General features: G+C 38.5%; 2 protein-coding genes across 5 annotated transcripts in view; both read right to left on the bottom strand.

The window, feature by feature from the left end:
• The window catches only part of DHX29 (DExH-box helicase 29), a 360,925-nt gene that overhangs the window by 193,202 nt on the left and 153,406 nt on the right, over positions 1–14,317 (bottom strand). The window lies entirely within an intron of this gene.
• Positions 1–14,317, bottom strand: part of PLPP1 (phospholipid phosphatase 1) — a 119,786-nt gene that overhangs the window by 37,872 nt on the left and 67,597 nt on the right. For all 4 annotated transcript variants that reach the window (XM_072605624.1, XM_072605623.1, XM_072605625.1 and 1 more), the window contains one exon: positions 13,558–13,838. In XM_072605624.1, the coding sequence (XP_072461725.1) occupies positions 13,558–13,838 (281 nt within the window). The remainder of the gene's footprint in view (positions 1–13,557; positions 13,839–14,317) is intronic.

The raw sequence follows: 14,317 nt of genomic DNA, 5'->3' as shown, positions 1-14,317 counted from the left end.
TCAGACTCCAGGGCCAGTGTCCTTTACTGTCCCATGCTGCTTCTAGTACAAGCCTCATACTTGGACACTAGGTAAGTTTGAAGAGACTCATCACTGGGAGTTTGACTGCTATTTAAATAATTTCTTTTCTAGCCACAGAAACTCATGAAAACATTTAGGGCATAAGAAGATGCCGCCTGCCACCACAGAAGATAACCTACATTAATGAAATCATCAATCTTTTGCATTTAAAAAGTATGTGTAAAAAACAAAACACAACAAGGATTTACTCCATTATGATTAGGGACGGAAATAAAAAAAGCTGCTGCACTCAGCAACTTGGGAATTACAAATTAAATACAAGTGAGGAAATAGTGCTATTTTAAATTTTATCACAGGAGTTAGGAAAAGACTAAACAATGAAGAAAACATTCCATTGTTCAAAACATTTTATAGTAGCTGCCAGTCAGCAATAAATTAGGGATGATGCCAAATAGTGTACAGGTATAACCTTCAGATCTTTATAATTTAGAAGCCAGAAGACTGCGGCAAATGCAAGTCAGTGGTCTAGCCAAAAGCGAACCTTACTTATCAGTGCATCAAAAAAAAAATTCAGATGATAGAGACACTGGACTAACTTTCAAAGAATAACTCTTATTACAAGCTATCACAAATTTATGAACAAGTCTACTTAACCCATGATGTGTCTTAAGCTTAATATAGCACACTAACAGGACTATAAAAACTATCCAGCATGTGTATGGATGTTTCTTGAAAAAACATTCCCAAAGGGTGAACAGGTCATGTTTTCCCACACTCAAAAAGGGACCCTCATAATTTTATGCATCAGTCTTTATAGCTGAAGATACTGTGATTAATAGTTCTGGTTTTGAATTTAGAAGAGTTCAGATCCAGGCTTTTTCACATTACCTGGGTCATCTTGGGCAGGTCAGTTTCTAAGCACCAGCTTACTCATCTATAAAACAAAAGAATGAACCAGAGGACCTGCAAGATGTCTTCTAGCTCTAATCCTATGGTATTACTGAGTGACCAAGTAAACATCAGTGCTACTATAACTGAAGGAAAGTCATTTTTGAAAAATAAAACCTGATCTACCGAACCACATGAGCATCCAAAGGTGGTCAAGAACCATCAGCTTATGCTCATAAACACCTGGTACCCCAGAATTTTTAAAGTGAGTTTTAACAAAAAGAAACAGAAAAACAGAAAACACGGTTCTCAAGCATTTTATACACATTCGAGCGTTCAGCTATTCATGCACAATCCAAAAGTCACCCCTCATCCTCCAAGAAGATCAGTAATTCAGTATCTATTATTACAGAGAAAATAACTATGGGAAGTAGGGCCTGTGGTCCTATAATTCATCTGAGAGAATCGGAATCTCAGAATGACAGACTTTCAGTCCTGATATGTTTTGAACGAACTATTCTCCAGTGTTCCAATTCACTGGCATAAGCAACTGGAAGCTTACTGTCCTAATAATTAGAATTTTCCAAAAGTATAATGCATTGTCTCATTAGGTAATTAATTCGTCATGACAGGAGATCCTCTAGTAGAGCCTAGATGATCACAGGTCAGGGATGTCACAGATTCAGATTTCAAATAAAGGTTGGATTAAATAAACTTTGAGGCTCCTTCTGATAGGATAGAATACTATGATTCCAACATATGATCTAAATGCAGAACTTCTCAACAAACTAACCCAGTTCATCTGTATCTAAGTCAAGGCTCTGACACTTCCTACTATGTGACAGCGAGTAAATCTCTTAATCTAGGGGTGGGGAACCTACGGTCTGAAGGTCACATGTGGCCCTCTGGATCCTCAAGTGTGGCCCGCTGACTGAATCTAAAAGGACCACATGTGGCCTCCAGGCTGCAGGTTCCTCACCCCTATTCTCGCTCAGGATGTCTGACCCATCTAAGTGCTGACTAAAAGTCAAATTAGGCTGCCAAATGTTGACATGAGAGAATGATCTGAGAGTTTTAGGACTATTCAAATTAACAAAGATTTCTACTAAATGCCAGCCGCAGCTTCAGTTCTGTGCTGCATCAATCAAACAATAAGCAAATATTTATAAAGCACCTGATTCACGCCAAGTTGAGTCAGGCCATAGAGACAGAGATACAAATAAATAATCCCTAGTCACTGAGAACTTACATTCTATCTGGGAGAAAATAAATAGATATGTTATACAAATCAGGACTTAATGATATTCTAGACAAAATGTAAAAAATATACTTTTTTGTACGGTGCTTTGCTAATTTAAAATCCAAAAGAAAAAGGAAAAATTACATATTCAAGTAATATACCACCACAATGAAACAGCAACACAAAGCCACAGTTATGTGCCAACACTGCACATTTAGAAACAGGACTCATGGAAAGAGCTAACTCATTCTGTAAATATGCACACAAATTTTAAACTATAAATGTTCAACAAATTTCCAGCCAATGCATAATTTCCCCTTCTCCCCACAAAAACTTACCAAGAGGTTTCTGCACTGGGAAACTAAATGCAAAACCTACTAAAATCCAGCAGCTTTAGCTATCTCTGCGTAAAACAAGAACTAATTAATTTGTTCTAAAATAAGGTTTGGTCTTTTTTTCTTTTTAGTCTTCCCAAAACCCTTCAGATGGAAAGTCTTCTGTGCCAAGGAGAATTTTGTTATAGGTTAAGGTTTTGAGGTGTTCAAGCCGAACAGCATCAAGAACTATGGAGCTACACATCCCAATCAGTTTATACACAAGGGTTAAAAACCAGCAAAAATGTGGTCTATGGATCCACAAATCCAATCTCTTTGCGTTTTATTGTTCACTACATGCAATTTTACCTTACATCAGTAGTGAGAAAATCCCTTTGATCTCAAATTCAATAATCAGATGATTCAATCGGTTTTTCTTAACCTCTCTACACTGATGATACGCTCTTCTGGACACTTTCTGGTGACTGGAGTTTTGTGACACTTCTCCATTACATATTTCATAAGTCAGATCCATCCTTCCCAGTGGTCTTCCTTTTCAAGGTTTTCTTGTCTCATCCTTTTATGCAAAAGATTTAACTCAAGGCCATGTCCTGGGCTCTATCCTTTCTTACATTCTCTCAAGTGAACAACTATCATTTGTATGCAAATGACCCAAAGCTCTATCTCCAACCCTGCCAAATTCTCCTCCACTTGGCCAAATTCCAATCTTCAAACATACAGATACTGGGTATTTCCATCTGGATGTTCATAAGGTATCTCAAATCCAGCCCCACCTCCTAACTTTCCTATTTTTATTGATGGCACCATGGTTCTTACAGTCATTCTGGTTTACAACCCAGGAGTCATCATAGAAACTGACTCTAAACTGACTCTACACCTATGATCCTAGGCATTTCACTCTCCACGACCCAACTACATTTCTTCAGCTGCCAAATCTTGTCAAGTACATTTCCTTACAATCTCTTGAATCCGTCCCTTTCTTTCCACTCATAGTCACCCTGGTTCAGTCTCTCATCATCTCCCAATTGGACTACTATAAGAACTAGCGTGGGGACCTGCATGCAGTCTCTCCCTTCTACCATCCATCCTCTCCACAGCTACCAAAGTGATTTCCCTGAAGTGCAGGTATGGATGTATTCAGAAGTTTCAATGGTTCCCTATTACCTTTAGGGTAGATGGGTGGTGCAGTGAACAGTGTTGGGCCTGGAGTCAGGAAGACTGACTTCAAACAGTCAATCTGGTCTCAGACACTTATTAGCGGTATGACTCTGGGAAAGTCACTTAACCCTGTTTGCTTGGCTTCCTCATTTGTAAAACGAACTGGAGAAGGAAATGTCAAACCACTCCAATATCTTTCCCAAGAAAAGCCCAAACAGGGTCACAAAGAGTTGAACGTGACCAAAACGATGAATAACGAAAACTGCCCTTAAACTAAAATATAAACAAATGAAGGAGGCAGCATGCAAATTACTAGGATGATGTAGACAGCGTAAGTGGAAGGTAAACTCAGAGGTAAGACCCTGGGGGAAGGAGGAGACATTGTGGAAAACCCTCTTGCAGATGGTGAGATTTGAACTGAGTCTTGAAAGAGGCCTGAAAATCCAGGAGGCAGAGCATCCTAGGCATAGTAGATCACTGAATGTATGGAAACAAGAAAGATTTAAAGACTAGAAAGATAGGAAGGATTTTCATGGACAAACAGAGCAGATATTTGATTGTGAAGGTGTGTAACAGTAGGGAGGATGGATTGGAGTGGACGGAGACCACCCTACTGAAGCAGACCAGGTGAGATCAGGAGGGCTTGCACAAGGGTGGTGGCAGTGTGCATGGAACGAAAGGGACACATTCAAGGGATATCAAAGGTAGAAACAAGACGACAACAAGAGGATGGTGAGTACAATGACAAGTCATGGACGACAGGCTGGGGACACACTGGTTTCTTCTCACAAACTTCCTACTACTCCCACACCAGGGCCTCTTCCAGGTGCACGTGTGGCATCCCATCCCCTGGCTTCATTCTTTTGCACTGACTATTGCTATGACAGATTTCCAAAGGTCAGACCAAATGACACCTACAATCATTTTGTATTTGATTAATATTTATTTACTTATTGGTACAAGTGTACACACACAGGCTTCCAAAGAGGATGTCTGCTCCCTGCCTTCAGGACCTACCCCATTTTCATATCTGCACCACTGGCACTTAGTTTAGTGGCTGCCATGTTAGCTAGCAGCTAACAAATGCTTCTTGAGGTTGACTGGGTTCAATCAATGACTTTGTAAAAGAACATTCAAGGCCTCTGAGTCATCCACTAATGGGATTTAAGAAGTTTTATTTAAATGAATGTTCATTATTACTAAAAACAAGTTGTAAAAAAAATGACGAGACACAAATTTTCTCCATTTTCAATCTCCTTATACACATATGTTTTATTAACTAGTCTACAAATTAGGTGAGGACAACTCTAGAGTAAAAATGTATGTTACCAAAATAAGCAAAGAAAGGGGACTCATGACTCATCCTCTGATTCTTGTGCTTTACAGGGTGGAAACAATACTGTATATGCATCTCGTACACAACTTTCTTTTAACATTCACACTCGTAGCACTCCCACTATAAGAATAACAGCAAGACTCATCCTCCTCACATGTGACTCTCTCTTACTCAGGGTCTTGTAAAAGCTAATAGCATGCACAATAACATTTTACTGCTGAAAAATCCTTTATTTTGGTAAAAGGAGATCCAGAGCAGCATTTACCCTTTAAGTATTAGGCACAAAAATGAAGTCTGCCTCTCAGAACCTGAAAAAGACATACTTCACTCAAACAGATGGTACTCATTAACAGACACTCCAGTCACAAAAATATGAGGAGGAAGAGTAGAGAGCAGACTCAAAACTTTGGTCTCTGTTTGGCTGAATTTGAAGTCACCTGTCGTTCCCATCTAAGGAAAAAGGATGACCCTCTGTGGTCCTGAACTTCAGTTTCCAAGGCAGAGGCCAAATGAGAGCTGATCCCTGACTGAACAGGTGGAGAACAGGTTCAGAACTGAACACCAAAGGTGATTCTGTGGGCAAGGTTCCTCGGTCTCAAAAGCAAGAAACCCTTCCTTTGTCTTTTGAAAAAGAAAAACCATTTGTTTTGTATTGTTTCCTGAAAATGGAGTTTTTGGGTTTGGGGAGGGGGAGTTAGGACGATAAAATTCTTTGTATTTGCATCCCTAATGCCTTGGGCATTTAACCAATCAACAAGCATTTGTTAAGCTGTTATCATGTACCAAGCTCACCTTTTTGGTGATGCCTTAGATTAAATCCATTTGACTTATTCACATCACCCTGAGTATTTGTAAATACTGTCACAACTGGTAATAGACATTCTTGTAGAAAAACTGTCAGAAAGTGGCCATGTCCTGAGGGAGATCCATTGGAGAAGGGTTCTTTCTTGCGTAGTGAAGCCCTTTGGCAGTGAAATGAAGCTTACAGATTCCTTCTCAGAATGTTTTTTAAACACAGACTACAAAGGAAACCAATATGTCTGAAATATAATTTTAAAGGTTTTGTGTTTTGTTTTTCTAAATTTATGAGCAAAAGGTTAAGAAGAAGTCTAGTATGGAAGAACCCTGTCATGCCTGTGATTATACACTGTCTTCCTCTCCCTGTCTCTGCCTTACCCTGTCCCCATCTCCAACCACATATCTCATTCTCATTAGTGTTTCTGGAACACTAAGGATTTTCTAAGATTCTCCACTTTTTCAAAAGCTAGAAAACAAAGGTACAAATTAACTACTAGGCAACATGGTAACTACACTTCCAAGTCTGAAAACCTGGGTTCTAATGACAGTTCTCCCACTGTAAATGGGCATTTGAGTCCTAGACTATTTCTTAAAAACCACATACAAGACAATCGGGGCTAGCCTAAGTCTCATTTTCTACTCTCAATTAAAAACAAATGGAACAATAAAATAGACCATTTAGGGAACTAACAGGGGCACTAGAGGAACTCTACAATGTGTGCATAACCTGAAAGTTTATTGTAAGAAGGTCTCTCTCTAAATGATATTGCAGTGATGTCTGGTGTTAAGCTAAAATTCCTGAAAAAAGTAAAAGGACTGGTAAATAAATTACAGTTGTTTTCCCAATACTTCAAAATGAAGTTCAGTCATTCTGCAACTTCAGTGAAATACCCTCTGGAAAACAAACACAAATGAACTGGGAATACTAGCTCTTCATTCATATATTATAACTAACTCTCTAGCTCTGACATTCTTCCAGGAAGTTACAGTGAAAAACCACCACCCTTTTCCCAACTCTCTCTCCTCTTCCCTAAAGCATGACTTTCAAAGGCTCTGTTCTGATGAAAGGAATGAAACTGAGTCATCCAGACAGTTGGATTCAATAGGTTTAGCCTGTGCTATATTTTTCCAACTGGGTGGGGAAAGAAGTAGAGAAAATGAATTCTTGTAGCCTTATATTTCCATTACAAACTCCCCTGTTTTTCCTATACTCTCTGCGTTACATCTAAGGGCTGCCAGAGGTAATGGACATGGAGAAATACTCTGTTCATTGCATTAACCAGAAGTCAGCACATGCTACTGAATACGAAAAACAAAATGATGCCATCAAAAATCATTATGTGATGAACTTATATTACTATACCTACACTTAAGACTACAGGTGATTACTTATCTATTCTTACCATTACTTTATCTTTACAGAACTAGGTTTTGATGTTCTATTTTGGTAAGGCAACTTTCATGCCTGATTTGTTCTTTCAATTCATCAAGACTTTACCTTGATTTTCACTCATCTTTGGATTATTCATCTTTTATTTCCAATTTTTTTTTCTACAGAAAGTTTTACAGTCACCAGAGACAAATGTCAAAATCTCCAAAATGTTCCAAGCATGAAAATCCACTACGAAGTCTTTTTTCAAAAATTTTACTTTTCCCCTTATGACTAAAAGCAAAATTAAGGGGGATTTAGCATTTCCAAATCCAGTTTCTATATATTTTTTCACTTTCTCTTAAAGGAATCTGGCCTTGCTGCTTCCTTCCTACCTGGATTTGGCAAGTCAGCAAAAAATACCATCATGAAGCCAATTTTACACTTTTTGGAATGAAGAAATAAACACAGAGCTCTTCTAAGAGAAATACTCCATCCAAAACAAACTGCCATCTGGAGAGAGTTCTAGTTCAAAAGAACAGGGCCTCCATTTGCCAAAATACAGGATCACCATTAATAATAATCCTGGTGGAAAAATAGTTCTGTCCATAAAGACTCTAACAATCATAAACTTTATACGCAATTGCAATGAACTTTGGATGCATTGAGGGGTGTCTAACATATATACTTTTCCATTTTTGACACCCAGTCTTATAGCCATGACTCCCAAATAAATTTACAAGCTTCTGCCTGAGGCCTATCTTGGACTCTACAATTTCCCAGGAAACAGTGCTTCACACCCTCCTAAAGTGCCTCCTTGCCTCTGACCTCTGTGCCTCCTCAGCTGGTGAACATCCAGTCTACCTTTCTACACACTCACTCCTCCCCGAGTTTTCTCAAGAGTCCTTCCTGGTGTCAGCCCTCTCCAGCATTCCACAGAGAGATCCCAGGACACAGCTACCATGACATGCCAGCTTTAATCTCTTATCTCAGCTCCTGGGGCTACAACTGAGCTTGTACCCAACTCCTGCCTTCCTATTACAAGACTTCAATATAATCCAGATACTCCCTCAAGCACCCCAACCTTCTAGTTCCTGGACCTCACAGGATGCCACATTATCACCTGCCACAAGGCTGGGCATCAAAAGTAGGCCCCAGTCTACACTCCAGCCACTGATCTTCCTGAACTCATTCCTCAATGACCAACAAACTCCCACCCTCATATACTCTATCTCTACTCCCAACTATCAGTGTACCAACCTTTTTCCTACTTACTACTTACCTTCTGCCTATTCCCCTTATTTTCATCCCTCTCAACCCACACCCCTTCCCACAACTGTGTGTGTGTTCATCCTTCGTTGCCAAAGAAGACAATGCCATCAGATAAATAATGACATGACTTGCACTTGACTTTGTTTTGAGTGAGGGAGGGCTGTGCAGGTCATCAGCCTCACTTCTCCTCCAGAGCCATCTGAATCCAGTGACCAGATGATGACTGGAGATGATCCAGGATGAGGCAATTGGGGTTAAGTGACTTGCCCAAGGTCACACAGCTAGTGAATGTCAAGTGTCTCAGGTGAGATTTGAACTCAGGTCCTCCTGACTCCTGCACTGGTGCTCTATCCATTGCACCACCTAGCTGCCCCCAAACTGTGATCATATACTGTCCCACCCCTTTTTCAGTGTTCTCTAGAAAACCTAATCCACAGGTAAGAAACCTGATTTCATCTGAACCATTTCCCTTTCTCACTCCTCTCAGGGACTTTGATCCCTGCTACAACATGACATGATGTCCCCAACCACACCATCCATCACTGCTTGCCCTCTTTTCCACAATTCCAGTTTATTGGGTCCCAGTGAAGACTCAATTCTCCTTACTCTCCACTACTACTTCCAAACTCTCTTTCTAACACCATCACTTTGACTTTGAGGATCAGTCATTCATCTTTATTACTCAATCAAAATTCTGATAGTTGTTACTGAGTGACCTCCAGGACAGTTCCTCTGCTTCTTCAACAAGTTCAGGGTCTGACACAGTCTCTCCACCTCATCTCAAGGACACAAAGAGATGGTCACACCTTTGACCTTGCAATCAGCTGTATGCATGCTATCTCCCATCTCATCTCTGTGCGCTTTTATTGGCTGGCCCCCATAGCAGAATGCTCAACTTCCTGGCTTCCTTCAAGTCTTTGCTAAAAGTTCTCCTTGTATAAGGAACCCTTGTTGATCCCCTGTAATGCTACTGCTTTCCCTCTGAGATTACCACCATTTTATCCTGTATCTATCTGGGTAGGACACAGCTGTTTGCATGCTGTCTTTCATATCAGAATATGATATCCTTGAGGGCAGGGGCTGTTTTTTTACTTTCTTTGTTTCCCCAGGACATAGAACAATGTCCAGAACATAGTAAATGTTTAATAAATGCTTGTTAACAAATTGTAATACCTATGCACAATACTTACCCATTCGACTAGGAGGCATAAATGCTTGGCTGAAGTTAGACTATGTTTTACATTACAGTTTTTTAATTCTAATCAAACTCAATGACAGATTTAGTACTTCAATTCCTTTGGGGAATATTATATCAACAGATGCAATAAGCATCTTTGAAAGAAACTTGTTGAAACAATAACTTTAACAGTTGGAAGATGATATAATGAATTATATATGAATTATAATGAACATGCACAAATCATCATTATTTCTATACATTACCAATAAAATCTGGTAGGAAGAGAAAGGTAAATTCCATTTAAAATAACTAAGAAAGCATAAAATATTTGAGAGCCTACTGGCACATATGTATGTACATATACATACATACACATACACACATACCATGAATACAATTACAAACATTCTTTACACAAATAAAGATCTGAATAACTGTAAATATTGATCATGGGCAGGTAGAGTCAACATTTTAAAAAAAACAGCCAAATTAATCTACTTATTCACTGCCATAACAAAATTCATGTGAAGAAACAAAAGGTCAAGGATCTCGAAATAATTTTTTTAAAAGTGAGAGGAAGAAGGCCTAGTAGTATCAGATCTAAATACAAAATGATAATCATTGAAACAATTTGGTACTAATGGACAGCAAATTCAATCATTGGAACAAATTAGGTATACGAAATACAGAAAGAAAACAATCTGTTCAATAAACCCAAAGACCCCAGCTACCAAAGTAAGGAGTGACAAAAACTATTTGGAAAATTAGCAAACAATATGGCAATTAGGCTTAAAACAATACTTCATATCATATACCAAAATAAGGTCCAAATGGACACATAACCTAAATATAAAAGGTTACATCATAAGCAATTTGAGGAGAACAAGGAAGAAATTACTTTTCAGATCTATTTAGAGGGGAAGAATACACCAGGGACAGAATATACCAGGGACAGGAATGATCACAGAATATAAAACAAACAATTTTGATTATAAATATATTATATTATTATTATATTATATTTAAAGGTTTTGGATAAACAAAATCTTTGTAATGAAGAAGATAAACTGTTGGGAGGAGGGGAGTGAAAGAGAAGGGAAAATCTTTGCAGCAAGTTTCTATGATAAACATCTCATTTTCCATGATATAAAAGGAACTGATTCAAACATATATGAATAATGCCCCAACTGATAAATGGTCAAATAAAGGAATAGGCTTTTTTTACAAAAGAAGAGAAGCAAGCTACCAACAACCATATGAAGAAATTCCCCAAATCATTAATAAGATAAATGCAAATTAAAGCAAATTTGGGGTTAAGAAAAATAAGAATTGTCAAAGGAAATACATCAAAACTGCTGGGGATATTGTGGATTAGTCCATCCATCTAGAAAGCAATTTGGGACTACACACAAAAAGTCACTAAACTTTGCATATCCTATGAACGAGGATGGACACCTGCCCCTCTACTGGACCTGTGCCACATGGAGATCAAAAGACTGAGGACAAGGACTCATATTCATGAAACATTTATAGAAGCTTCCCAACAATGGCTGAACAGGTTATGGTATATGAAAGTAACAGAATACTATTATGCTTTAAGAACAACAAAATGAAATTCAGTGAGACCTGGGAAGACTTGTATGAACTGATAAAGAAGTGAAGTGCTGTTTTATGTAAAAACAACAACTTAAAGACAAACAGCTTTAAAAGACTTAAGAACTCAGATCAATGAACTTGACCAACCACGATTCCAAAAGGACAATGAAGAATGCCACTCATCTCCTGACAAAGAGGTCATGGATTCAAATGCATAATGAGACACACAATTTCCAACACAGTTAATGTGGGGATTTGTTTTGCTTTAAACATACACATTTGTTATAAGGGTTTGTTCCCCACTCCGCCCTGCCACACACACATCCCTTTCTAGTAAAGGGGTGGAAGAGAGAGGAGGAAAAAAGCTTATTAAATGAAAAATAAAATGAATTTTAAAATAATAGCTTGGGGGAGGCAGTAAACTGGAACAATGAGAAACTGGAAAGAATGAATTAGTCAAAATTTCTTCTTAATTCCTATAACCTTTGGCAGCTAAATGGTTCCAGAGCCCCATCCTCTAGAAACCATTTACTTCTGCTGGGCACAGTAGCACAGCCCTGGAATAGAGAGCATAATCAGTAATTTCTTCTCCCATGCAACCTGACTGGCCCTACCTAGCTTTTCTGACACAGGTTGGCATGAGTCAGAGCCTCTCACTCTTGGTAGGTGCCTAAAACCCTACCCTGATGATGTGCTAACCAGATGCACTTTCTCTTGGAGATATTTAGGACTATGGTTAAAATGGTGTAGGGGCAGCTGGGTGATGCAGCCCTGGAGTCAGGAGGACCAAAGTTCAAATCTGGCCTCAGCCACTTGATACTTTCTAGCTATGTGACCCTGGGCAAGGCATTTAACCCCAATTACCTTGCCTCACCAAAAAACACCAAAACATTCTCTAGTCATTCAATAAACATCTATTTAACACGTATTCTTTAAGATCTGTAAAACCTCATGAAGTAAGCTGACACTGTTTACTAAATAATATCACAGTGGTCTGTCTACAGGAGATGAGAAAACTTTTAAAGAAATCTTTTTACTTCTTGAAAGTTACTTTCACTGGAAGAATGTGGCTCTTCACACATTTCAGATGAAGAATGCTAAGTGGAAAGGGTATTTTACTCCACTAGGTTCTCCATATGACCATTTTTTTTTCTTTCCTTGGAAATAGTCCAAATTTTGAGAAAACATCAAGTGGACATTTCAATGATCAACAAATAGTCACCACCTTGCCAATATTAGCCTTGTGCTGTTCTACCACTGAGTCTTTTTGTGAAATACAGTCTGACTTAAAATAATGCTAAGTCATCTTCTTACTTCCTCCAAATAATAATCTGAACAGGTAGATCTGTGTTCAATTCTGGGTTTCACATTTTTAAGAAGACAAATCAAGGACAATAAAACATCACATGAGGTCTTAGGATCTTGGGAATATTTAGTACAGATACCAGAAATGTACTGTACAAGGACCTGAAGGGCTGTCCTGCAGGGGTCATCAACTTCTTCTTTTATACTGTTCTAAAAGGACTGAGGTGTGAAAGCTAAAAGGATACAATCCTTCAGAGATCCTGGAGAAGGAATCCCTAAACGGGGAAGAGAGGGGTGGTAGGGTGTTGAATGAAATGCCTGCTCAGTTCTCTTGGAACATTAAGAAGTTATGAAGATGCTCTTTTTGTGATAGCAAAAAATTGGGAACCAAGGGTGTACCAATCAAGTGGGGAACAGCTAAACAAGTTATGGTCTATGAATGCTATGGAATACCATTGTACTGTATGAGTTGATGAACGGGATGGTTTCAGAGAAACTTGGAAAGGCTTTTATGTACTGATGAAGTGAAAAGAACCCGGTCATTAAGACTCTGAAAGATTTACAACTCTGATCAATAAAATGGCTAACTGTAATTCCAGAGGACTCATGATGAAACATGCTATACATCTCCAGATAAAGAGATGATAGATTCAAGAATACAGAATAAAACTCTTTTTTCTTCTTTGTTTTATTGGGAAGGGGCAGGGCAAACATGGGAATTTGTTTTGCTTGACATAGGGAGGAGGGGTGTTGTCTAAGGGAGAGAATTCATATCTGAAAAAAATTTTTAAAGATGTTATGCAACTTTTCATGCTTAGTTATATGAAAAACAGCTGGAGACAGAAAAATTTGCACCTAAATGTTCTTGACAGAGGCAAAGAAAAATGAAGAAACTGGAAAAAAGAACCTCCTGGTGGCCATGCTTATTTGTCTAAATAATAATAAATGTCTCATCATCACAAGATTGTCACTCTTTGGACTATGAACACAAAAAGTAAAACTTAGAACATTAAACAATAAGCAAAACTTTCCCCATGGGTCAACATATTTCACACTTACCTTCCCTGGTTAACTATTACTGGATTTCCCCGACATGGGAAGTTCTCAATGTAGCCATCGCTACAGTTGAATTTTGTCCAATCAGGGTCACAGACAGCTAAGAAGTGGGGCCGCAGTCTGCCTATGGAGTACTTGGCAATGTCTGTCAGGGACTGGCTAGCAGCTGCCCCAAACATGAATGTCCCAAGGGCTTTATAAAGAGTGGCTACGTAGTTATTCCTGACAAAGGAATTTGAATGCAAGAGATTATAGTAAACGGACAGGGCTTCTCCAATAATCATCTGAAAAAGAGAGACAAGAGATAAACGTTAAAAAAAAAAAACTCAGCAACTAAAAAAAATTAAATGAAAACTGCAATTCAAATCATGAAACAAAGTAGCATCAAAGTTATGAAATACATGTTACCAGCAATGACATCCTAATTTAAACTATACAAATGATCCTGAAAGTCACTTTCATTCCTTTTGGATGCTGGTCAAGAAATCATGATTGAGACGATTCAAATCCTTTCTTTTTGCTGGTACCCAGTGTTTAAACACAGTGCAGGGCACACAGAAAGTGCTTAATAAGTACTTAGGGCTTTGTTCTTCTTTTCCCTCTATTTTCACAGCTTTAAAAGGCTGATTAATATATTGGTGTCCTTTAAATGGAAGCCCTCATTTTTCAAAGAGAGCAAACTTTCCCATACTAGCTCATTAAAGACTCAATTGGAATACCCTCTTATGTGAAGTATATTTTATTCTAAGTCACATTTTCATTT

The sequence above is a fragment of the Notamacropus eugenii genome, chromosome 4 (assembly GCF_028372415.1).
Source record: "Notamacropus eugenii isolate mMacEug1 chromosome 4, mMacEug1.pri_v2, whole genome shotgun sequence".
Taxonomy (NCBI): domain Eukaryota; kingdom Metazoa; phylum Chordata; class Mammalia; order Diprotodontia; family Macropodidae; genus Notamacropus; species Notamacropus eugenii.
This window is presented reverse-complemented; position numbering and strand designations above follow the sequence as displayed.